This window comes from Peromyscus californicus, unplaced genomic scaffold (assembly GCF_007827085.1).
Source record: "Peromyscus californicus insignis strain IS unplaced genomic scaffold, ASM782708v3 Scaffold_22__1_contigs__length_63687245, whole genome shotgun sequence".
NCBI classification, from domain to species: domain Eukaryota; kingdom Metazoa; phylum Chordata; class Mammalia; order Rodentia; family Cricetidae; genus Peromyscus; species Peromyscus californicus.
In genome coordinates this window covers 16,646,910-16,673,507 of record NW_026294525.1, presented here as the reverse complement: position 1 = coordinate 16,673,507, position 26,598 = coordinate 16,646,910, and the positions used below count along the sequence as shown (strand labels likewise).

The 26,598-nt window shown below is 44.3% G+C and overlaps 1 protein-coding gene across 1 annotated transcript; it reads left to right on the top strand.

The window, feature by feature from the left end:
* The first annotated feature begins 7,658 nt into the window (after nt 1-7,658).
* LOC128118734 (UL16-binding protein 1-like) lies at nt 7,659-20,630 on the top strand. The gene is made up of 5 exons (XM_052751571.1): nt 7,659-7,749; nt 18,216-18,473; nt 18,801-19,076; nt 19,661-19,792; nt 20,521-20,630. Exons 1-5 carry the CDS (start codon nt 7,659-7,661, stop codon nt 20,628-20,630), a joined length of 867 nt encoding a protein of 288 aa, XP_052607531.1.
* The last annotated feature ends 5,968 nt before the right edge of the window (nt 20,631-26,598 follow it).

The following is a 26,598-nucleotide window of genomic DNA, read 5'->3' as shown; positions in this document are numbered from 1 at the left end:
GTAAATTTCTTGGAGCAGAGCTGAGGCAGGAAGGGGCAAGACCCAGGGGAAGATTGCTAATGAACAAACAAAGCTGAAGCCTTCCCGGGTTGATAGGTCCACAGCTGCAAAAAGAAATCTGAGAAAAGCTTTCCTATCAGAGTAAGGACCTTTCTGGGAAAACAGTAAAGCTGAACTGTGTCTGAAGCAGCTGTGCTGCTGAGTCAGAACGCTGTCTGGGGAAAGAGCCCAGCCAGGTCAAAATAGAACTATCTAGGTATAAAGCTTTCTTTTCTGTCAGAAAAAGCATCTCTTTGAGAAAAGCTTTGTTTCAACTGACTCCCTGAGATGAGGGAGTGTAGCCCTGAGGGGTAACTGCCTCTGGCATAAGCTCTGCCCTTGAGCACCCAGATAAACACAACCCACTGGGGGACTGGGCCAGGTGAAGGCCTGATGAGGCAAAACATCTGTCCTAATGAGAGCTTAGAGATGGCAAAAACTTCCCCTGTTAGAAAAGCAGAAGCTTGCTTTATGAACACAAACTCCACAGACCCCAAAAACAAACGGACAAAAAGCCCCTACCTTCAGTAGCAGGAAAAGCTGCCACTTTAGTGTCAAAAACTGTTTCTGGGGCAGAGGAGATAAACTGAGACCAAACTGGGAACTGACTCTCTGAAGAAACGGAGAAGGGACAGATTCCTCCCCAGAAAATGCATGACCTGACAAAGCAGCTAGAGTTTGAGGTAGATTTGGGCGGAGGGGGGGGGGGGGGCTACCTCCAAAGGCAGCTAGCAGAGGAACAGAGCAGCCTGAGCTATCTGAACCTCTGCATCTGGGGGGAAAGGAACAAGCAAAATGAGAATAAAATCAGTGGGAGAAAATCTCTCTGAAGGAGCTATGAAGAAGCTCTATTGTAAATGCTTTTGTTTTCCACTGACTGGCTAAGGCTTACACAAGCCCCCAGGAAAGTTGCTATCAGGAATGCCAGCCTCAATGCGCGCTAACGAGGCAGGTGCGGTTCTGACTGGGGGGGGGGGGGGGCAGTGTCAAATAAAGGAGAGACACCTGTTGAAGCCAGCTGAGGAGCGAATAGAAATCTCCCAATCTCCCGTAGTAGAAAACTTAAAACTCTTGGTTTAAATCTCTTGTTGCAAAAGCAAACACTTCCTAAGCAAGTTCAGTAAAATAACTTAGAAGTTGACTCTCAAACCCCAAAAAATCTATGGGAAATGGAGTCCATAAGCTAGCTCTTAACATCGAGCTGATAAAGAGAAATGCATTCTGGGAAATTTAGTTTTTCAGCTAAAGATGGCGATACTGTTCAAAAACTTTTTCAGCTCAGAATGAAGTTTTTTCTCAAAGCAATGCTAGAAAGCTTAATCTTAACCTCTTGAGAATGCAGATCAGACAAAAAGCTACCTATAAGTGCAAAGAAGCCACTTTAAAATCCTTAAGAAAGTAAGAGAAAGCAGTCTATAAACTGAACATTGTTTTAGATGTGAAGAAACTTATGTTGAAATTAAAAAAGTTCTTTGCCTTTTGAACAAACTGCCTGCAATGAGTAATTCCTTTGCAAACCTAATAAGGAGACAAGGAAACAGGCATTCAAAAAGAAATGACTGCTTTATAGATGGGAACAAACTTCAGAAAATCTAGCTGTCTTACAAAAGAGTTGCTTTACTTTAAAGTTCCTTATAAGAAATCAATGCTAAATATCATAGCTGCTAATAATATCAGGAGTTAAAGCTAATGAAGTAAAAATACTAAATCCTGAAAATGCTTTTTCTCAGAGTAAGCTAATGAAGGATATGTTTCATGAAAGAACATCTATGTTCTTGACTCCTTTGAATAGTAACAGTTTTGGTGAAAATATTGGAACTAACAACAATCAAGTCAAAATGTTTCAACAAATTCAAGACACTATTCCACAAAAGAAAGCTGCCATGCTTTGTGGGCCATGTTAGAGCTCACTCCAATCTTCCTGGTCCTTCAGCTGAGGGTAATGCAATGGCTGATAAGTTAACAAAGATAGTAGCATTATCCCAAGTGGAAATGGCTCAACAGTCACATGCTCTTCTTCATCAAAATAGCAAAAGCTTAAGAGAAAGTAATTCAATCTTGCCAAAGAAGCAACTCGTCAAATAGTTAAATGATGTGGGGTATGTCCAAAATATTTTCCTGTCCCTCACTTAGGGGTAAACCCTCGAGATCTTCTTCCTAATCATCTATGGAAAATGGATGTTACTCATATCGGAGAATTTGGCAAATTAAGATATGTACATGTGACCATTGACACTTACTCAGGATTTTTAATGGCTAGTGCACAACCTGGGGAAGCTACAAAACATGTAATTATGCATGCTTGAAGTGCTTTTCATATATGGGTATACCAAAAATTATTAAAACTGATAATGGTTCTGGATATAGTAGTAAGGCATTTCAACAATTTTGTACCCAATGGGAAATCATACATAAAACAGGTATTCCTTATAATCCTCAGGGAAAAGGTATTGTGGAAAGGGCTCATAGCAGTCTTAAAATACAACTACAAAAAATAAAAATAAAAAGGAAGAAATTTACCCTCAATCTCCACATAATGCATTAAATCATGCTCTTTTTGTTCTGAACTTTTTGAATATGGATATCTGTGAGCAGTCTGCTGCAGATAGATTTTGGCACAGTGGCACCCAAGCGACTTTTGCTCAAGTAAAACGGAAAGATCCCTGCTCGGGATTTTGGAAGGGTCCGGATCCTGTGTTAATATGGGGTCTGAGGACATGTTTGTGTTTTTTCACAAGAGGAGAATGAAGCTCCGTGGTTACTGGAGCTTCTGGTAAGGAGCGTGGAACTGAGGAAGGTCAGCTCCAATGACGTTCCTATAAAGGAACCAGAATGAAAGTGGCTGGATCAGTGTTTCTGAGGTTTTGTCACTGGTTAATGCAAACAGTGAGGAAACAGAGTTCGGAGCTGTGCTGTTTTGGCTTTACTAGTTCTTTTAGAAAAAAACTTTATATCACCTAATAGCTGCGCAGTTTTGTGAAGCGCTTTACAGCAGCTAAATATGGTAATTTCACCGTCAGCGTGAAGTGAAGTTTTTCCATAGAGCAAACCAAAAGTACTGCTGTAATAGAAACGTTTGTCTTCAGAAGCACTTAGGGGAGCTATTATGAATTCGGGTGAAGGGACAGCCTCTAGTTAAAAACCGTTTACCACTGACAGTGCATCTCTGCCGGTTCCTGATCGACTGAGAGAACGCGGCAGCTTTGGGGTGCGGCTTCATCCCGAGAATGTTACAGTTCCCTAGCAACGAGTATCACAACTCTATAAGGACAACACTCACTAAATCCCAGTGTTGTATAGCAAAGCTGACTATAAACTCTAAACTTTAGAAATGATGTACGTACTTCCTGTCTAGTTAAGAGAATCTTTCTAATAGAGATAATGATAATTAAGAGTAAGAAGTAAAAAAAGATGAAAATAAGATGTGAGTTTGTAGAAATTCTGTCTTGTTAGATCTGTGTTAAGAAATCTTTAGGTGTTTGCTAAGTTAAATATATGCTAATGGTAGCCCTATATAAGTTTGTAAAATAGATCTATAGAGTTCCTTTAAGAATATAAGCTTGTAAGAAGTATGTAAGGTAGTCTTAAGACATGTAGTAATAAGCTTGTAAGAAGTAAAGATGCTAGTTGTAAATGTAAGTTTAAATAAGATAAGAAGTATATAAGAAGTAATGAGAAATATATTTGCTAAAGTAGTTCTATAGTTTTCTTAAAGAGTATAAATAAGTAGATGTTAATGTTATATGTGAGTTTGTAAAAATGTGTAAATGTTGAGTGTGAGTTTATGCTAAAGCACGTTATATGTGAGTTTGTGTAAGTGTAAATATTGAGTATGAATCTATGCTTAATGTATATGGTAAAAGAATCTGAGACACAGAAGATAGTGTCCCAGTAGACTGCAAAGTGGGCAGTCTGAATGGTTTCAAAAGCTCCAGAAACCACTAAGAAGCTAAGAATGGCAGACGCCAGAACCAGCACAAGGCATCCGCAGCTGAGATCCGTGGAAAATCAAGGCAACACAGAAAAACCTGAGCTAACAGCAAAAATGGTGCAGTTTAAAATATTACTATAACTAAAAAGGTCTCTGGCTTGAGAATAAAAGTTGCAGAGACGCTTGTTTGAACTAAAATTGTTAACTGCAAAAAGTTTTGGTTGTAAAACATCTCTTCATATTTGGAAGTGAAAGCCTGATAACAGAATTTACTTTTTTGAACTTTTTAAAATGAGATAAAACTACGGAAAGATTTTGGTTATGGATTTCTTCATATTTGGAAAGCTAGTACCAGAATTTATCATTTGAATTTTGGGACTTAATGAAATGAACAATAGATTTCATTGCAATGGGACAATTTTGAGTTTACTTATAGTAATGACCTAGGAACTGTTTTCTGGAATTGGGTTAAAAATGGAACTGTTTCAATGAAGAAATTTGTTTCTACCTTGAGTCAAGATGCAGTTTTGTATATGCATATATGCTGGTGATTCATGTATTGTTCTGTGTTAAAAAATGCAATTGTTTTGTGGAACAGTTTAACATAAAAATGGAATTAGTTATGGAACTGGTTTTGTGTTACAAATGGAACTGTTTAAACGGAAAAGTTTGGATTTTCTAATTAGGCTTGAGACTTTCCTTAAAAAACTATAAAGAAAAGGGAGAGTTAATATTCCTTAGTCTATTTAATTAAAAAAAACTTTCTTGTTATTTGAGTGGATTAATGTTACGTTTTGTTAGTAAGAAATGCAAATGGGTATACAAAATTTAAAGTGTAAAGAGTTTTATTATAAAACTGCTTTTGGATGTTTTGCTAAAAGTTTTCAAAGTGTGTTAATGGTTAGACTGAGAATATTGCTTTTCAATATGGGTTTGTAGGAATTGTATAAGTTTGGGTTCCTCTAACTAGGTTTGAGATTTTGTTTAAAACATTATAAAGAAAAGGAGGAGTCATGAGGTTGAATTATGTTTGCAGAAATTATGCTTAACCTATCGATATTAATGCACCCTGGTTTTGTGGAGTTAAGGAAATATTTAAGTTTGATGTGAATACATCGAAATTTTTCCTATGTTCTGTTAGCAAGAAAATTCAAATGATTGAGTTAAAGTTGTAAGACGGAGAAAATTGTAAACTATATATAGCACCATATATGCTAATTCAAATGGTTCTGTTAAGAGTTTGCTTTGTGTTGTAAGATTGGGAGAATTGTGACTACGTATAGCAATATTTGTCAATCTGTTAATGGTAATGATGAAGCTAAGGGATTCTTTTAAGTTTGTAGTTGCCTTAAGAGTTTTTGGTTTAGAAAGGGCTTGAGGCAGCTAAGACTGCTGTAGTCACCTTGGACCTAATTCAAAAGAGAAATGCCATCTTTATCATCCTCTACTCCCATACTGGGAGGTGTAACAGCTATGCAGATTGCTGTAAGCCATTAATAATTAGTTATTTTAAGAAAGGGGGACCGGTGGGAGCCTGTTCTCGGGTTCCTCATGGCTTTACCCAGCAGGTCCGCATAGAGGATGATTAGGACCTGAGTGCAGGTGTCTGAAACGGTCTGCACTTGGCTGTGCTGGGGGAGGAGGTCTTTTGCTCCACTCCTTGACGTCTCTATAAATACCTGGGGAAGCCACAGTCCCTCCCATTGGAAAAGGTTCCAGGCCCTCTTGAGGCTATCCTTTATTTGCTATCTGTTCATCTTCTCGATATTCTCCGCCATATAAATCCTTCTAATATTTCCTGCTGCTCACACTCAAGTAAACTCTGGGGAACTGTGGGGTTGGTGGGTAAAGGCCCCACAGACAGGGATGGAAGCTAACATGAGCGAGCTGAGCTGGCAGAGCTCTGCTAAGAGAGGGGAGTCTCGGGAGCAAGGGGGAGTGCTGGGCAGCCGCTTCGCTGAGGGATGGGGATAGCAGAGCGACTAGCATAGGCGAGCTGAGCAGAACTCGATCAAGCGGTCCCAGCGCGACTGAGAGTGACTGAGCACGACCCCCCCCCCCCCCAAGATAGACGGTAAGGGGGCCAGGGCGGCCAAGCAGGACTGAGCGCTGGCAAACCGAGCGGCTATGGGGAGAGCCAGGGGACAGAGGGAGGAAGCAGGGCGAGCGAGTTGTGCGAGTTTGCAGCCGAGGGAGCAAGGCCAGCGTGGTAGAGCTGGGTGGAGCTCAGCTCCCGGAGGTGATGGGGCCAGCAAGGGGAGCAGTACAAGCAAGGGGAGCGTGGCGGCCGCAGGGTGGCAGCGGGACAGGGATAGCAGCAGGATGAGTGCGGCCTAACGCGGCTGTGCGATTGAGGGGAGCGGTGCGATCCGGGTGGCAGCCAGACAAGCGGAGCGCAGCGTGGCTGTGCGGGGCGGCCGTGGGGCGAGCTAGGAAAGCGGTGCAAGCGGGGCTGCAGCAGGGTGGGGACAGCGGCGAGACGAGCAGGGCAGATCCGGGCTGGCTGCAAGACCGGGTGGAATCAGGACTGGCGCGGGTGAGCGGGGCTGAGTGCTCCGGGAGAGGAGCGGCCGCCAGGCCAGATTGAAGAAAGCAGCTGTGTGAGTTTGAAGGAAGCCGGGCAAGCGCGGCCCAGCCTGACGGAGCACGGTGGAAGGGAGCGGCCCCCGGGCCAGCCAAGGGACATGGGGGGGGGGGGCGGGCAGCGGGGCGAGCAAGTAGCGCGAGCGTCGCAGTTGAGCGAGCGAGGAGGAGCGTGGTTAGCAAAGCAAGCCCGGGGGCAGCGGGCCAGAAGGGGATTCTGAGCCGGGCATCCAGCCCAGAGGCGAACTGACTCAGGGAGGGAGGTGCGATGAGTCACGTTAAAGGGTGGCACTTCAGCGGGTTTCGCCAATCGGCGCGCTGAAGCGAGAGCAAGGCTGGGCGAGGCGACCGGTAGCAGCTTAAGTAGCCGGGCTGGCCCTGGGTGCCCCTGCAGATGCGGCCGAGGGGAGCGGTGGCAGCAAGAAAAGCGCAGCCGAGCGAGCGGAGCTGGGTGAGTGAGGGGAGAGGGGTGGCAGAGGGACAAGCCTGGCTGAGCTGGTGGGTGCCAAGCCCAGAGCCTGAGCATGGCCATGTGGGGCAGCAGAGGGGAGAGCGCTGCCGAGCTGCCTGGAGCAATGCAGAACGGTGCGGCCTCGAGGCGGCAGAACTCCCGCAGCCTGATGAGCCAGGAGCCAGCGAGGCCAGAGGGGCGAGGAGCGGGGCCGCAGCGGTTAGAGAGGGACCAGCTAGGCATGCCAGGCGGAGCGAGGCAAGTGGGGCGACAGTGGGCAACGGGGAGGGAGTTGGCGAGTAGGGGAGCAAGCCCAGCGGGCCGGGGAACCAGCGAGCAAAAGGGAACCACCGGAGACCAGAGCCGAAGCCCCCACCCTTGTACTTTCGTAGTCGCACGCTCCGTGCATCTGAGCTTGACAGAAATCACAGTGTGCAGGGAGGGAGGACCGCTAGGGACTCCAGGAGAGATATAGGAAAAGATGGGAACTAGGAACCCGCAAGGCTGGAGCACAGAAAGGTCTGAATTCACAGCCTAAGTGCCCAGGTTTTGCGAATCCCTGCACAAGGGTCCTCTGCGAGGCTGTACTGAGGACTCTGATTCTCTTCACAGCCCCAGTCACATCTGTCGGTAGCCAGGATTCAGGAGGGAACCATGGCAAAGGCCAGCGCCCCCAGGTGCAATGGTTCCCGAAAGCTGAACCTTTTGGTTCTACTGAACTGTCTGGGGTACACGCTGCCCAATGGTAAGTTCCGGGATTTAATTGGGGGAGGGGGACACTGGACTACTGAGTCAGGAAGGTCACAGTCTCCTCACAGGAAGCTCCTGGGCTTCTCTGCACTGTCACCAGGACTTAAGTCCAGACGCCCTGGTCCTCACCGCATCCCTCCCTGATTCTCTTCAGTGGAATGGCAAAGTTAGGGGGAAAGTCACCGCGGGAGGGCCGGGAAGGGGCTGCATGAATGAGGAGGGCAGGGGAGCAGAGGGGGTAGCTAGTGACACCCTCAGCACCTCTGGGATCAGCTGAAGCCTAAACCGAGTCACCAGTGAGAACGCTCCAGCAGGAGGTCTCAGACAGCTCCCCTGGACCTAAGGCATGCTGTGCTCTGAAGACTGTCTTCCTGGGGATTCCTCACAAGCCCTCCACCATTAGATCACAATAGACACTTCCAGGGACAAGGCAGCCACAAGCATGGACATTCCTACTCCCCCCCCTTTTTTTTTCTTTATATTCTTCTTTCTGTTCTTGTTGATTTGTTTTAAGGCAGGATTTTATACTACAGCACACAATGTAAAATCTGCAACAGTCCCTTCTCTTAATCTTCCAAGCTCTGGGATTACAGATTTGTTGCTGGTTGGTTTTGCCCTTTTGGGGACCCACCACTCAGCTACCAAATAAATCATACCTGGAGGTTCATTCTTAATTATAAATGTCCGGCCTTAGCTTGGCTTCTTTTTTTTTTTTTTTTGCCAGCTTTGCTTCATTTAAATTATCTCCTCTACCTTATGCCTTTGGACTTTTTCCTTTTCTGACTTCTGTGTATCTTACTTTCACTCTTACTCTGTGGCTGGCTGTGTAGCTGGGTGGCTGGCCCTTGGCATTCTCCTCTCCTTGTTCTCTTGCTCTTTTTCTCATTTTGCAACTCTTTTTCTTCTTCCTTCTGCCTAAATTTCTCTTTTTATTCTCTCTTCCTGCCAGCCCCACCTATCCTTTCTCCTTGCCTTGATACTGACCAGTTCTTTATTAGACAATCAAGTGTTTTAGACAGGCACAGTAACACAGCTTCACAGAGTTAAACAAACACAACATAAACAAAAGTAACACACCTTAAAATAATATTCTACAACACAGGTTTGTCTCACCAAGCTCAGCTTCAATTCCCATGTGACTTACCAGCCTGGTCAGCTCCCTTCCCTGCCCACCTATCCTTCCCCACTTTCCCATCCATAAAGTGCATTCAGTGTGACAGACTCAGAATGCAACAAGGTGGTAAATGGGACAGCAGATTTGTCCTCTGTCCATTAGGGGATTAGGATATATCCCATGTACCAGTCTTGGTGCCCATCCCCTCACAGTGTCTTCAAAAGTACAGCCAAAGCTGCCTGTTTCCCAGTCAGCAGTGGGTTCTGGGCTGCCTGTGACTTCTGGGTCAGCTGGAAATGACAGGAGGAGGTCCTGGCTTTAGGGCATCTTGGTCTCTCCACTGCTGTCCAGTGGATTCCTTGGATCCCATGGCCATAGAGGACACTCCTTGAAGCCTGAGGAGCTTGCTGAGGGAGAGGTGGCAGCTTACTTGAGAACTAACCTCAGTCACTACACCCAGATGAGGTAAGATCTCCACAACCATCTGGGGACCAGGAGATGTTCTGTCAGACAAGAGTCCTTGTATCTCCCTGCTAGGCATCCCTCAACACACAGTGACTTGTTACGTCCCTGCAGCGATGTCTCACTTCTGGACATCTTGTCTGACTGTGACCTGTCCACCTAATCACCTAGTGTGAAAGAGCTCACCTCATGATGTCTGCCTGAGGCCTGATGGGGCTTCTCATAGCCCAGGATCACAGGCCACTCTCTCCCAGGCACAGCTCCATGCAGGGGCCACAATGAAATAGAGTACTCTTCTCTGCTGCAGGTGGGTCAGCCTGTCTCCTGCCAAGCAAGGTGATTCTCCTATTAGGAACAGGCTAGTGAACTCCACCCAGGGCCATTTCCTAGAACTGACCCCTCAGGCTGACAGATTGTCCTGTGTCATAGGGCCCTAGACTCAGGTCCAGCCCTGCTCTTCATGAATGTATTTTCTTGCTGCTTTCAACCTACAAAGGCAGAACTGAGCAGGCATAACAGCGACCAATTGGCCTATAAAGACTTCAGTATTTATATAGTAGTGGTATTAGTTACTTTTCTGTCACTATGATAAAACACCAAGACAACAGTAACATACAGAAGGAAAGGTTCAAGGAAGCTTATAGTTTCAGAGGGACAAGAGTCCATCACCTCACAGCAGAGTGTCATGGCAATGGACATGCATGGTGGCTGGAGCAGCAAGCTTAAAGCCCACATATTTTTAGTTTGGTTTGAGTTTTTGAGACAAGGTCTCACTATATAGTTCTGCTGTCCTAGAACTCACTATGTAGAACAGGCTGGAAACAAACTCAGAGTCACCTTCCTCTGCCTCTCAATTGCTGGGATGAGAGCCCTGGGATAACATGCCCAGCTGGAAGCACACATCTTAAACCTCAAGCAAGGTCCAGAGATGAAGAAATGGGAATGGGTTTCAAATCCACACCCCCAAGTGACATACTTCCTTCAGCCAGGCCATACCTCCTAAACCTATCCAAACAGCTGCCACCAACTGGGGACCCAGTGTTCAGACATCCTACTCTATAGAGGACAGGCTCATTCAAACCACCACACTAGACATTCACAGGAGCATCTCGGGGTTCATCCCTGAGTGACAAGACAGTAATGAAGTGATACAAATGAATGACTGCACTTGATGCAGGGCTGGATGGTCCCTCTTGTTGGGACCTGATGGGTCCTCCTAGGAAGGCAATCTGGGTCTGTCTTTGAGGTGGTTCAGTTTTAATTGTTTTTTGTTTTGTTTTGCTTTTTTAGATTTTTTTTCTTTTCTTTCTTTTTTTTTCTTTTACTTTTTTTTTTTTTTTTTTTTTTTACCTGCATGTATGTATGTGCACCACTGTGGGGCGTTTACCCAACCACCCCCACAGTTCCCCAGAGTTTTCTTGAGTGCAAGCAGCAGGAAATATTAGATAGAAGGATTTATTGCGGAGAATATCTCGGAGATAAACAGATAGAAAATAAAGGATAGCCTCAAGAGGGCCTGGAACCTATTCCAACGGGCCCCGACTGTCTCTGCCCCAGGGTTTTTATAGAGACACCAAGGGGTGGAGCAAAAGACCTCCTCCCCCAGCACAGCCAAGTGCAGACCATCTCAGACACCTGCATTCAGGCCTGTGGTCCTAATCATCCTCTATGCGGACCTGCTGGGTAAAGCCATGAGGAACCCGAGAACAGGCTCCCACAGGTCACCCTTTCTTAATATATAAAAAAAAAACCTATTAATGCCTAACAGCAATCTCCATAGCTGTTACACCTCCCAATATGGGAGTAGAGGATGATGAAGATGGCATTTCTCTTTTGAATTAGGTCCAAGGTGACTACAGCAGTCTTAGCTGTCTCAAGCCCTTTCTAAACCAAAAACTCTTAAGGTGACTACAAACTTAAAGAATCCCTTAGCTTCATCATTACCATTAACAGGTTAACATAAATATTGCTATACATAGTCACAATTCTCCCAATCTTACAACACAAAGCAAACTCTTAACAGAACCATTTGAATTAGCATATATGGTGCTATATATAGTTAATTTTCTCCGTCTTACAACATTAACTCAATCATTTGAATTTTCTTGCTAACAGAACATAGGAAAAATTTAGATGTATTCACATCAAACTTAAATATTTCCTTAACTCCACAAAATCAGGGTGCATTAATATCAATAGGGTAAATATAATTTCTGCAAACATAATTCAATCTCATAACTCCTCCTTTTCTTTATAATTTTTTAAACAAAATCTCAAACCTAGTTAGAAAACCCAAACTTTTCCATTTAAACAGTTCCATTTATAACACAATACCAGTTCTGTAAACAGTTCCTAGGTCATTACTATGAATAAACTCAAAATTGTCCCATTGCAATGAAATCTCTACTGTTCATTTCATTTCTTAAGTCCCAAAATTCAAATGATAAATTCTGGTACGAGCCTTCCAAATATGAAGAAATCCATAACCAAAATCTTTTTGTAGTTTTATCTCATTTTAAGTTCAAAAAGTTCAAACAAATAAATTCTAGTATCAGGCTTTCACTTCCAAATATGAAGAGACGTTTTTCAACCAAAACTTTTTGCAGTTAACAATTTTTGTTCAAACAAGTGTCTCTGAACTTATTCTCAAGCCAGAGACCTTTTTAGGTACAGTAGTATTCTAAACCGCACCGTTTTTGATGTTAGCTTAGGTTTTTCTATGTTGCGTCGATTTTCCACAGATCTCAGCTGCGGATGCCTTGTGCTGGTTCTGGCGTCCGCCATTCTTAGCTTCTTAGCGGCTTCTGGAGCTTTTGAAGCCATTCAGACTGCCTACTTTGCAGTCTACTGGGACACTAACCTTCTGTGTCTCAGGTTCTTTCAACCATATACATTAAAAGACTCACACTTAACATTTACACTTTTTCACAAACTCACATATAACATTTTTTGCCTTGCAAAGCATTTAGACTCACATTCAACATTTACACTTTTTTACAAACTCACATAACATCTACTTATTTATACTCCTTAAGGAAACTCTAGCTTATTACTTATATACTTATATTCATTCCATCTTATTTCTTATTTAAACTTACATATACAACTAGCATCTTTACTTCTTACAAGCTTATTACTACATGTCTTAAGACTACCTTAGATATTTCTTGCAAGCTTATATTCTTAAAGGAACTCTATAGATCTATTTTACAAACTTATATAGGGCTACTATTAGCATACATTTAACTTCGCAAACACCTAAAGATTACTTAACACAGAGATCTAACAAGAGAATTTTTTCAAACTCACATATCTTATTTTCATCCTTTTCTACGTCTTACTCTTAATTATTATCACTATCTCTATTAGAAAGATTCTCTTAACTAGACAGGAAGTATATACATCATTTCTAAAGTTTAGAGTTTATAGTCAGCTTTGTTATAAAGCACTGGGATTTAGTGAGTGTTGTTGTTATAGAATTGTGATAGTTGTTGCTAGGGGACTGTAACCTTCCCAGGATGACACCACACTCCAAAGTTGCCGAGTTCTCTCAGCCTTTCTGAACTGGCAGAGATGATGCACTGTCGTCGGTAAACGGTTTTTTAACTAGAGGCTGTCCATTCACCCAAATTCATAGTAGTTCCCCTAAGTGCTTCAATTCAGACAAACGTTTCTATCACAGCAGTACTTTTGGTTTGTTCTAAGGAAAAATTTCACTTCACACTGAGGGTGAAATTACCGTTATTTAGCTGCTGTAAAACTCTTCGCCAAATACTGCGCAGCTATTAGGTGATATGAAGTATTTTTCTAAAGGAGCTAGCAAAGCCACAAGTGGCACAGCTCTGAACTGTATTTAGTATTTTCACCTCTTTAGCTTTAACTCCTGATGTTATTAGCAGCTGTAATATTTAGCATTGATTTCTTATAAGGAACTTTCAGATGAAGCAACTCTTTTGTAAGACAGCTAGATTTTCTGAAGTTTGTTTCCCATCTATAAAGCAGTCATTTCATTTTGAATGCCTGTTTCTTATCCCCTTAATTAGATTTGCAAGGGAATCACTCATTGCAGGCTGTTTGTTCAAGAGGTAAATAATTTTTAATTTCACATAAGTTTCTTCATATCTAAGACAACGTTCAGTGTATAAACTGCTTTCCCTTGTTAAGGATTTTAAAGTGGCTTGTTTGATCTTATAGTTAGCTTTTTGTCTTCCAACTACTGTAAAAACTTTGCACAGCTATTAGGGTAAATAAGGCATTTTACCAACAGAGCCCCAAACCGCGAAGCACCTAGTTCCATAACCTTTCAATTTTTCCAATGGAACTGACACTTAAACTCTTAGACGATTTTCCTCCTTATTCTTTTAAAAGCTGTGTTTTAAATTTGCCATGAACGTATTTTCGAGCTGACAAAAGTTTCAGGGCAATGTCGCCATCTTTAGCGGAAAAACTACCTTTCCCAGAATGCATTTCCCTTATATCAGTCCATAATAGTATCAGTACCTTAAATCAGTCCCTTATATCATTTCCCTTATATCAGTCATTTCCCATAGTTCTTTTTGGGTCTGAGAGTCAACTGGTTCTCTTTTACCAGACTTGCTTACAAATTCTTGCCCGGGAGGTTTGAACAAAGTTTTTTGCTTTTGCAATGGGAGATTTGAACAAGCATTTTACATCTTCAGCTATGGCACATTGGGAGGTTTCTGGTCTCTCCTCAGCTGGCTTTAACAGGTATCCCTCCTTCATTTGACACTGGCCCCGGATCAGAACTGCACCTGCCTCGTTAGCGCGCATTGAGGTGGGCATTTCTGATAGCAACTTTCCTCGGGGCTTGTGTTTGTCTTAGCCAGTCAGTGAAAAACATTTACAACAGTTTTTCCATAGCTCCTTCGGAGAGATTTTCTCCCACTGACTTTATTCTCATTTTGCTTGTTCCTTCACCCCCAGATGCAGAGCTTCAGCTATCTGTGGCTCTGTTCCTCCGCTAGCTGCCTTTGGGGGTAGGGGCTTTTTTCCTCCCCAAATCTGCCTCAAATTCTAGCAGCTTTTTCAGGTCATATATTTTCTGGGGAGGATTATGTCCCTTCTGTTTCCTCGGAGTCTTTTTCCCAGACCGTTCCCAGTTTGGTCTCAGTTTATCCCCTCTACCCCAGAAACAGTTTCCGACACTACAGTGGTGGCTTTCCCTGCTCCTGAAGGTAGGGGCTTTTTGTCCATTTGTTTTCGGGGTCTGCGTGGTTTGTGTACAGACTGAAAATCTAGCAAGGGAGGTTTTTGCCATCTCTAAACTCCCATTAGGACAGGTGTTTTTTCCCTCAGGCCTTCACCTGGCCCAGTCCCCCAGTGGGTTGTATTTGCTTGTCTGGGTGCTCAAGGACAGAGCTTATGCCAGAGGCAATCACCCCTCAGGGCTATACTCCCTCATCTCAGGGAGTCAGTTGAAACAGCTTTTCTCAAGGAGATGCTTTCTCTAAAAGAAAAGAAAGCTTTACTCCTGGATAGTTCTGTTCTGCCCTGGCTGGGCTTTTTCCCCAGACAGCGTTCTGACTCGGCAGCACAACTGCTTCAGACACAGTTCAGCTTTACTGTTTTCCCAGAAAGGTCCTTTCTCTAATAGGAAAGCTTTTCCCAGATTTCTTTTTGCAGCTGTGGACCTATCAACCCGGGACTTGTAGGAAAGCAGACAACTGTGCTGTTCCCACTGGCTTTAGTTTTGTTTGTTCATTAGCAATCTTCCCCTGGGTCCTGCACCTTCCTGCCTCAGCTCTGTGCTCCAGGAAGTTTGCAACTGCAGGAACCCTAGTATCCCTGAAATGCACTCCAACTCAGAGACGCTGGCCAGTCGCCTCTGGGTTTTTGGTCAGAAGTGAGGATACAATGCTAACAGTTTGCATGCTTCAGGGGATCTTTGCATTAGGACAATTAGGAGCACCTTTTCATTCTGAAATGCTCACTCAGAAACAAAACCCTTGTTGCCTCAGCTGGGCATAACTGAAAAGCTTGGCTTTTTTGCTTTTCTCAGGTAAAGTTTCCTGCCCTTTTGGGCTCTCTATAGTTCTTTATCCACACTCTCCCAAGCATTTCCCTCAGGGTACTCTGACCCACTGTCTTTTACTGGCTTGAAGAGACAGAGCTTAGTAGAGGTTTTTAGGAACTTGTCCCTGCCTCCTGCATTGCAGGGAGGATTTTTAAAGCTTGAAAGAGAACTTAGGTTTTGCTGTCTTCAGAGGTTTGTTGTTTTTCCTTAGAGCTAATCACAGGTGGTCCCCATACTAATATCTTCAGGTGATTCTAAAATTTGCCCTTTTGAGAAAGTTCTGAAAGGCTTTAGTTCTTAAGTTTAAGAGCTTTTGAGAAAGATGAAGCCTTTTTAGAGAGTTTTATTCCCCAAAATTTTCCAAGAAAAGCTTTTAGTTTGAGAAAGAATTTTTTTTCCCCAGGAGAAAGACCAACTTTTCCCAAAACTTCCCAACTTTAAACTTTGGCTTTTTACACCCCCATTTTTGCCTTAGGTAGAAATCACTTTCTCCTGCCGCTTGGACTTAGCATTTCAGCTGTCCCCAGGTCAAAAGCTTCCATAGGAAACTTTTTCTTCCCCGTAAGCTCAAAGAAGAGCTTTTTTTACTACCTGTAAAGCCCAAAGAAAGATTTTTTCCCAGTTTGCATTCAGAGCCCCCAAAGTTAGAAAATTGAGTTTTTCTGTCTAGTTGCCTTACTTATTTTTTCCTACACAATCTTACACTTCTAAGTTTTTCCTACACTATATTACTACCCTATACCTTATACTTATTTTTTGCAGATAGAAATTGAGAAAGGGATACAAGATAGAAAATTTTGACAGAAAAGAATTTCGCTGCAGCATCGAACATCCTTCCAGTCTGCTTTCCTTTTCTCTCGAGGATAAAACCCCTGCCTCTCAATAATATATATAAAATATATATATTTTCCATAACACCGGCATGCCTTTCCACTGGCAGGGCTGACTCAGCACTTTCGCCAAAAACTCTGTAATAAAACTATTATTTTCCTTTATCTTTAGTCCCTATTACTTTGTCTTTAGTCCCTGCTCATTTGTCTTTAGTCCCCCCTTTTTTTCAGTCCCCCCTTTTTTTCTTTAGTCCCCTTTTTTTTTCTTTTTTCTTTAGTCCCTGTTCATGGCGCCATTCTGTGGGGCGTTTACCCAACCACCCCCACAGTTCCCCAGAGTTTTCTTGAGTGCAAGCAGCAGGAAATATTAGATAGAAGGATTTATTGCGGAGAATATCGCTGAGATAAACATATAGAAAATAAAGGATAGCCTCGAGAGGGCCTGGAACCTATTCCAACAGGCCCCGACTGTCTCTGCCCCAGGGTTTTTATAGAGACGCCAAGGGGTGGAGCAAAAGACCTCCTCCCCCAGCACAGCCAAGTGCAGACCATCTCAGACACCTGCACTCAGGCCCGTGGTCTAATCATCCTCTATTCGGACATGCTGGGTAAAGCCACGAGGAACCCGAGAACGGGCTCCCACACACCACATATGTACCTGGATCCCTCAGAGGTCAAAAGAGGTTATCCAATCTCCTGGAACTGGAGTTACAGGCAGTGGTGAGTCACCATGTGTGGCTGGTAAAAATGTAACCTGGATCCTCTGTAAGAACAACAAGTGTCCTTAACCACTGCACCACCTCTCTAGCCCCAATGGTCCAGTTTAAACACTGGGCACAGGAGCCTGGGGTTTTCATGGACAGCAGCTCTCAGCTTCTTGATCATCTGTTCTGTCTTTGATTATTAAAATCCAGCCACATCTGGGTTGGCTAACCATCTATCTCTATTTAGGATTTTTGTGTTCTGTTAGCCATGACCCCCTTAAGCAGTTAGGCTTCCAGGTGGGTCGCCCTTCCTCATCAATGGACCACTGCCCTTGATGTTACTGCCTCCTGACCACTCCATCTGACGGGATTTTCTGTACAATGCAGCCGGGATGCCAAGTTAGAAATTCTGTTTCCTAACACCATCCCAGCCTTGAGCCATCATCATCCCTGAGCTTCCAGCAATGCTGATGCCTTCTCCCTGGTCATGCTCACTGTGCTTCTCCACAGGGGTGCTCCAGCATCCCACAGAGCAGGATGGTCTCTGCTCACTCCCCATGGAAATGTTTGCCGATGTATCCACTCTGGCACAGGCAATTCTCAGAGATTTTTGATCACCACTTTTCTATTACCCAATTTAACCTGCCTAGATTAACTTTGTCCCGTCGTGTGGGCATGGTCATCTACTAACCAGTTCCAGGAAGCCATCCCTAGAGCATTGCCTTATATCCCAGGGAACCTGCCAATGGTTTGTTCTAATGTCATTCTATCGCTGTGGTAAAACACTCTACAAAAGCAATGTAAAGGAGACAGTGATTTATTTGACTTCTACTTCTAAGCCATAGTCTGTCACTGAGCAAAGTCAGGGCAGGTACTCAGAGGCAGGCAGATTGCTATTCCACACAGCATTATCTAGGACCAAGGAACTTTTTCACAGTCAGAGAGGAATGGGAGGAGCCATGGAGGATGCTGCTTGCTGTCTGGATCACTAACTCCTGCATAGCTAGGTATCTTATCCATTCAGAGACCACCTGCCCTGGGAATGATAATGCCCTTAGTGACTGGAAATTCCTACCTCATCAACAGTCAAAACAGTCCCTCAATAGACACTTCCTTCTTAGGTGACAATAGACTGCATCAAACTGACAGTGTGAACCAGCAAAGATGTGCAAGTCTTTACTTTCTTCCTTTTTTCTCTCTTCCTTTCTCTTTCTTTTTTTAAAGACACCCTTCCACAGGTGTCTCTTGTTCCAGAAGCAAAGACTGTCTGTGAGCCCTTGCTCCGCATCCTAACCTCACGGCATGTTTTCTTCACAGACGCTGCTTCTCTTTACTACAGCTTCACTGTTGACAAGTCGGGGTCTGGACCGTGGAGGCACCAAGTCCAAGGCCAACTGAACAAAGAGAATTTTATTTACTGTGACAGTACCAACAACTGCCATGCTAATGGTGTTCTGGGGGACAGACTGAAAGCCACAAAGACCTGGGAACCACAGGTTGACACTCTGAAAGATGGAGTTGACCTGTTCAAACAGCAAATGGTTTACATGAAGCAGGAGAACAATACAATCAGAGGTAAGTTTCAAATTGCCCATAGTGCTCGAGATGTAGCTCAGTGGTAGAGTGCTTGCCTGGCATGCATGAGGCCATAGGTTGAATCCCCACAGCTACAAATTAAAGAATAATCAGATGGGCCCCTGAAGGAAAGAACAGGATTTGTGACAGGTTAGGGACATTCATTGTTTTCATGGAGATAAAATGAATTATGGAGGTCCCACCTAAGAGGCTCAGCAGCAAGGCTAAAATGTGCAGGGTAGAGCAAGGTCAGAGGATGGGAAGGGAGGTGGGTAGCCTGGCAGGATTCACCACGGTCAGAGGCTCATCTCTTTCCCATGGGCACAGAGCCCCTCACTCTGCAGGCCATGATGTATTGTGGGCATGAAGTAGATGGAAAGTTCAATGGATCCTGGGACTTTGACCTCAATGGACACAAAATGTTTCACGTTGACTCAATCACTGGAAAGTGGACTGAAGTTGAACCTGGATCCAGATGGATGAAAGAGATGTGGGAGAATAACAGGGATGTAACCAACTTCTTAAAAATGACCTCACAGGGGGACTGCAGGTCCTGGCTTGAGGAGATCAAGTCACACTGGGAAGAAAAGCTGGAGCCTACAGGTAACTGGGAAGAAGGGGAGGGAGCTCTCTGAAGATGTGTGTGTGTGTGTGTGTGTGTGTGTGTGTGTGTGTGTGTGTGTGTGTGTGTGTAACAATCTAATCACCATGAGCTCTTCAGTTGATGGCTGTTTTTCCCATCAATCATTTCGTTTCTCACCCTCTCCTGTCTCATTAATTGTGTTTACCTTGTTCTCTCACTGTGGTTCTCACAGGCTGTCACAGTCTGAGCATCCTTTTATTTCCTGTCCTTTTCCTCATTCTAGACTCTCTGCTGCTTTTCATCTCACCTGATCTTTCTTCTTCCCTGCCTCCATCGTCACAGGTAATCTTCACACCTCCTCTCCTACTAGAGGGAAGATGAGGTCCCATCATTGCCCTGCTTCCCCTACCATAGCTGCAGGAGTCTTTGGGGTCAGGGGACATGCCTTCTCTCCCTTCCTACTGGGAATCCACTTAAACATTCGTTGCATAGCAACAGGAGTGGAGCTCTGTGTGTTACTCAATCACCTGAGCACCCAGAAGCTAAGGTGAGATTTCCTCAGATTTGATGTCTGGTCAAGACTCAACCTGTGTTTCCATTTCAGCCTCGCCAATTGCTACTCCAGATATGAAACGGGCTTCATCCTTGGCCATCAATCCAAACACCTCTGTCCCGCTGATAATCCTCCCCTACACTGTTTTTCTGTGGTTTCTGAGGAGAATCCGTGATAATGAAGGTACTGAGGGCAGTTTTGGGAGTGGGGTAAGGGACAATAGAAGGAGTGAGGAAGCAAGAGGGAATTCCTGGAGTCCTGCTCTTGTCCCTCATCTATAGCATCTTATTGAGAAAGGAGGCAGGAGATGCGGAGTTCACGTCACCTGCTAGTGACAGTTCATGCATGCTCAGCCTTGACAGGACAGGAATCATGTCACAGACCAGTGGGAAATGAGGAGGGAACACAGCAGGTTCCTAGTCAGGAGGGTCCCATAATGCAGATGTGGAGACAGCAGGAACACAAAAGAAGAACATGGTAGTTCATGTGCAACTGGTAGGGCAAACTGTCGCTTCTTCTGCATAGACCCCAGGCATTCACACAATGCACTTACAGATGTGAAGGCTCACACTCATATATATAAAATAGAAACGAATCAAGCACCAGCATCCTCCCAAACCCCTGGACCAATGTCCCACTGGAGGCAGGTGAGACTGAGCTGCTGCCATCTTGGTTTTTGAGATGGACCAAGGTAGGGCAGGGACAGTCACATCCACAGCTGTGATGCCACTCTTATATTTTGAGAGTTTCAGAATGAAGGGGAAAAGAGCTCTGGGACCCCACTAAAGTCCTGGATGACCAGGTCCAAAGGCCATTGTGTTATAGGGCTCCTCCCTCCTCCTCCAGGCCCTTCCATCAGGCCCTGAGTCAGGAAGCAGAGCCAGTCATCACCACTTTATTCTGAACTTCAGGTCTGCAGCAGGGCCTGGGGCTGACTCTGGGACATGGGGAAGAAGGGACGAAGACAGTAGAGACTCCAGGGATGCAGAGTCCAGGAGTGATGGAGGAGGGAACTGGATGACCTCAGTGAAGGGTGACTGTGGGGTGGAGATGACTGGTACTGGGCACACAGGAGAACTGACCCAGGCTGTCCTCAGACCCTTCAATAGACCTGTTCCCTTGCTGCAGGTTGAGATGCTCCAGAGAAGGTCGTGAGAATTCATCTGGTTCAGCCACTCTCCCTGTCACCGGGCCTCAACCAGATGAATCATGATGCTGCCGACACAGTGTGTGTCACGATCCTTCACTCTGTGCTGTCACTTGGGTCTTTGTTATCACCCTGTACTGTTTCCTTGGTGCTCCCTGGTGGGAATTGTCCTTAACATGGAACTACATGAACTAGAGATCTGGAAAAGAACATGGTTATGTGCCGATCCCTAGCATAGGAAAAAGGATAACTAAATCTCCTTAGTGGGAATGTGAAGTTTTTACTCCTATGTGTATAACTTAGCATAGAAGTCAGTGTGAGACACACTCGGAAGGCTCCACCCTGCCTAACGGTGTTCATCTGGGAGTCAAATTCTGTGAAGACTATTAATTTTGTAATAGAGATTTATTATATTACCCCTGTACTAGGCTGCCATTTTTAGAACAAAAGAAAGTGTCTATTATTTATTTGTGACTTTATATGATAGAAATGGACAATTTCATAACAGAAAAGGTGATATTTTGTAATATTATTGCTATTACAGGTTAGTTTCTGTGCCATGCACTAGGTAGTCCAGCATTGCCCACATGCACATTGGAGGCAGAGAACCCGGAAGCTACTCAGTCCCACAGGCTGGCTGCCCCTGCTGTGACAATCTGGCAGTGAAAGCCAGAAGGTCCTGGAAAGCTGGTGCTACTGAGTCCACATCCTTCTGATGCAGGTTCTGGGTCAGGGCTGCTCTCCACTGTGCGCAGAGAAACTGCTTCTGCACATCCAGAACCTGTGATTGAGGAGAATGAACTCACCCAAGTTTCCTCTGACTCCGCATGGGCACTTTTGCAAAAGTGCACTAGCGCGCACACACACACACACACACACCACACACACACACACACACACACACACACACACACACACACACACACCACACACACACACACACACACACACACACACACAGTGATAACAAAATAAATAAAATAAGGACTCTAAGTATGGAGAGTTAAAATGTATAGTTCACTGTTGAAAACAATTTTGTAGAAGCAGGGTCTCACTATGTAGCCCAGGCTGGCCTGAAACTCAGAGATCCACCTACCTCTACCTCCTCAGCATTAGGGTAAAGGTGTGTGCTACCATGCCTGACTGATCCTTTCGTTTTTAGCTCTAATAGTATGTCATTTAAAGTATTAGAACTTTAAAATAGACTATTTCACTCACATTAATTTGTAAACTATACTGACATTAAGTACAATGGCAATATTCAAATACCTGAGGTATCACTAAAGGAAACCTGTAATAACTAATCATTGGAAATGGAAATCGAGAACTAATTGTTTAGTAGAAGTCTCTGGTAACTGTAACAGGCCCCAGGCCCCAGACCTTAGCACAACTGACTCCATCATAGAACTGCCATTGAGGCTGTAAAACTCAGCACATAGACAGCACCACCTGCCAAAACTAAAACAAAGGCCTGATCTATTCAAGCCCAGAGTTAAGGGAAAGTCTCTGAATGTACTCACCTTGCCTTTTGTCTTCTGTAGTTCCACTTCTGGCTAACTGTTATTAACTGACATCGATCCAGACATTGTTTCTGTGCTTAAAAGCTCTACCTGAGAAAGGTTCGGTGCTACACTGGGATCGCAAACACCCAATGTAGTTGTGACCAACTAATAAAGAGGTTTTTTTTTTTTTTTTTTTTTTTTTTTTTTTTGGTTTTTCGAGACAGGGTTTCTCTGTGTAGCTTTGTACCTTTCCTGGAACTCACTTGGTAGCCCAGGCTGGCCTCGAACTCACAGAGATTCGCCTGCCTCTGCCTCCCGAGTGCTGGGATTAAAGGCGTGCGCCACCACCGCCCGGCTTAATAAAGAGTTTTTATTGACTTAAATTCATGTCTGAGCAGTCTTCTCTGGCGAGTTCCTCACAACATTTGTGGAAGTTCCACTGAGATCCCAGAGCAAGACCTGAAGACACCAGAAATTTCAGTCTCTTGGAACAGGGAAGAATGTGGTGGTCAAGAATCTCCTAGGGCAGTGTTTCTCAATCTGTGGGTCACAACCCCTTTGGGGGTTCAAGGGCCCTTTCAAAGGAGTCACACATCAGATATCCTGCATATCAGATATTTATATTACGATTCAAAACAGTAGCAAAATTACAGTTATGAAGTAGCAACAACAATTCTATAGTTGAGGATCACCACAATGTGATAACTGTATTAAAGGAAGCATGTAGGAAGGTTTGAGAACCACTCTCCTAGGGGGTGTGCAACCTGAGTTCCTGGTCCCCGGGACTCCTTTGATCAGTTGCTGCTTAATGCTTCAGAGGAGTCTGATGTCTCCACCCCAAAAGGAAACAAACTAGAAAGTTGTCTAGTCTATCCCATCTGGAGAGGAGGGGGTTAAGGCGCCTTCTCTGGACACACAGGAGAGGTCTGACAAGGCCACTGATCCAGTGTCTGGAATCTGTGAGACCTCACTTGATTCCCCATCTGTTCAAGTGTATGAATGTGTGGTGGTCACTACTGGTTGTCTTCACTGTGTGTGTGTGTCTGTCAGTCTGTGTTTCTGTCAGTTCTGGTTCTCTGTAATACCAGTGACTTTCTCTGATATGAGAATCCCCTGGATTAAGACCTGTCCCCCTCTGTTGAGGACGGAATCATTTTGGTTCTGCCAAGTCTCCCAGAGACAAAAAACAACAGAAACAAGGACCCTCTCAGTCCTCCCTGAGTGGGAGCACTTCCTTGGTTCATTGCTTGACTCCTGCTCATGGTCAGGGTTGGTCTCTGTGTGGAGGTGAGGAGGGGCCAGGCTTCTCATTCAGGGCCCTCTGCCATCTAAGTTAATGCACACAGGGAGGGGGAAATAGTTCCCAGGTGAGCATTCCCTCCACTTCGTGTCTGATGTAAGCAGCCCTGGGGAAGGGGAAAAGTTCCCCTGAGCTGAACCCAAAGGAAAAGAGAAAGTTCCACTTCTTTCTCTTTCATGATTTATGTCTTCTTTTCAACAAATGGTCCATATGATTGAAAACTTAAACCCATCATTCTCTGAAGAAAACAAAAATGGAAAACCACCCCACGTGGGGTAGGGAATCTCTGACAGACAACACAGCCTGTACAGAATGAATTTTCTGTTCTGTCCAGCATGACCAAGGAGACTTTCAGCCATTTTCAATATGTAATTTATAAAGACAACTGCTAAAATGATTCCGTTTGTCACCCAGTTGGGCCCAGATACTAGAAAAGAAAGTATAAGAGTTACACAAACAATTAAAAGTGCAAGTAGGTCCCAGTTGCTGCAGCTAGCTCAAAGGTGTTCAACAACAGAATTGATTGGGTCAAGATCTTTTGCGTAAACTGAAAGCCACCATCACCTTCTCTGGTGACGAGACAGATTTACAGACCCCCAGCAAAATTTTGGTGTCTTACCCTCTGTCAGAAGAATAACTTCTAGCTGAACCCTCTGCCCCCAGTTGAAAGGTAAAGTTGAATTATGTCTCAGATTGACAACCAAGATTCCACAAATGGGACATTCATATCATGTTGCCGGCCACCAAACCTCAGGAACCATCGTGAAGATGCCTTATTCAGTGTCTACAGTACTAACTTTTTCTTTCTTTGAAGATTTATTGTTCTAGTATTCATCTCTAGTATTTTATCATCTATTTATGGGTGTTTTGCCTGCACATAGCCATGTCCATCATGTATACTGGCATCTTCAAAGCACCGGGGTCTTCTGCCGCAACTGGGCTGCACTTTAAAAAGAGCAGCGAAGCCAGAACTACAGGAGCATTTGGCTGGCCTTGCACAATAGTTGATATTTATTCAGTGGTCTCTTCCTCAGTACCCTTCACAATTTCATTACCATTGGAAGTTATACCAACTCCAATTAGCAGAATGGCCTGAAATAAATACAAAAAGAAAAAAATCAAAAAAAGCCCACTGAGAATGTGATCTCTGAAGTAGAGTAGGATGGTATAACTGCATATGCCGGAGGCCACTTGAATTAACACCGCATTTTTGTCCCTAGGTGTTTCCCCAGGCTGCTGCTTTACTTTCTCATCTATAATTTGATCTCCCATGATCCTTAGGGGCTGCCTCTGTGAACTCTCCTGAGAAGCGACTATGGCTCCTTCAAAGTAAAAAAAAAAATATATATATATATGCTTCTTATGACATCTTGGGAATTTCTGCCATTTACTGTAAGACCAAGGATGGCATGAAATTGTGATATTGATGTTTTTTTTCCTGTGGGCTTGCATTCACTCACAAGAGCATCAAGATATAATAGGTTGTTGGCCTTGAACCCATAGAGAACTACCTGTCTCTACCTCAAAAATGCTAGGTTTAAAGGTATGCACCACCATGGCCAGCAAGAAGGGTCATTTCTGAGCCATCACATACATTTTTAAAAAATTATAAAGGGTAGTCGTCATTAAAACAATGCTATTTGTCCATAACAGCAGGAAGTGTGAAATCAACAACCGGAAGACAAGTGGGAAACCCTCAATATTTCAGTGTTGAAGAGCATGCTTCTATATAGCTATGTGGTAAATAAAATATTGATAGGAAACTAGGAAATATTTTAACATGAGAAAAAGCAAACACCAGGCGTTAAAAACACAATGGAAACTTTAATCCTATAGCAACTGGGTAGAAGATCTTAGCAGGTGTCTTGGAAAAGTTCTGGTAACCCAGACTTCCAATAGATAGATGAGCAGGAAATGTCTGCAATGGTGGAAAGCTTTCAGGTTGAACATTCTTTGGAGCCTGATATTCTGGTTAAAGTTCACCTGATACATCACGAGAACTTACCCCTTCCTATGTGTCAACAAGCAGAGGATCAAAGTGACAGGAGCCTTCCAGGTTAGGGTGGCAATAATGTGACCACAGAGACACATTGGTGGAAACTCAGAGAGCGTTTTCTAAATCTGAAAGTCGTGTTTATGCAGTCGTTACAAATGTGGAAAAGGTAAAGTTAGGGAAAACATAGACACTACAGCCCAGAGACAAATGTGTTTGAAACTAATGGTTTGACACGGGGAGATTCAGGAAACATATGAACACTAGGCTGTAGAGAAAGATGGAAAGATCATAATCCCAGCTCAACAGACTGAAGTTTCTGATAGAGAAGCAACCGTGAAATAGTATACCATTCAGATGAAGGTGAACATGAAAAAGACACTTGTGCAACATGTACCTAAAGACTATAATGCAAGCAGAATTCCCCAGTGGTAGACAGTAGTGGTCCCCATGCAGAAACTGAGAACTCAGTTCTGGGAGTATGAGCCATGACTGAAGGGCATTGATTGAAATTTTGGAAAAAGATGGAGGTGGGGGAGGGGAGGATGACCAGGGCAGTAAGTGGCTGGGAGTGCTGGGCCACTGGGTCAAGAATTAGGATAATTAAAGTGAGGGCGGAGGACAGGGTTGAGGGGAAGGTTCCTGGTGGAGAAAATGAGTCTGGGATTGAGAGGTAGGCAGTGGTGGGAAGGGCAGAAGGGCCAGCTGGAGATCGGGGTAACCCAGAATTGGACTTGGAGGGGGAGAGGCGGTTGAGAGGGAGACTGGCGGTGTGGCTGATGCTAAAGGAGGTCTCCGGCAAAGATTCTGAAATACATCTAGTGTTTCAACTCAAGTTGCTGTGGGCTTGACGTGCTGTGGGCGCGACTGACCTTGGGTTAGGTACACAGACACCAACCTGGGGTTGAGTACCTGGGAGGGACCACGAAGTTTAGGAGCCTGGGGATTGGACAACTACAGCAGCTCTCCACCACTCAGATCATAGTCTCCGCCTCCCAGAGGGAGGGACTACCAACATCCTTTAGTGCTCCAAAGGGGAATTTAAAA

Coding starts and splice junctions, on each gene's coding strand:
- LOC128118734 (XM_052751571.1), top strand. CDS start 7,659: ATGGCAAAGGCCAGCGCCCCCAGGTGCAATGGTTCCCGAAAGCTGAAC. Junction 7,750..18,215: donor GGGGTACACGCTGCCCAATG/GTAAGTTCCGGG, acceptor TTTTCTTCACAG/ACGCTGCTTCTCTTTACTAC. Junction 19,077..19,660: donor AGAAAAGCTGGAGCCTACAG/GTAACTGGGAAG, acceptor TTTCCATTTCAG/CCTCGCCAATTGCTACTCCA.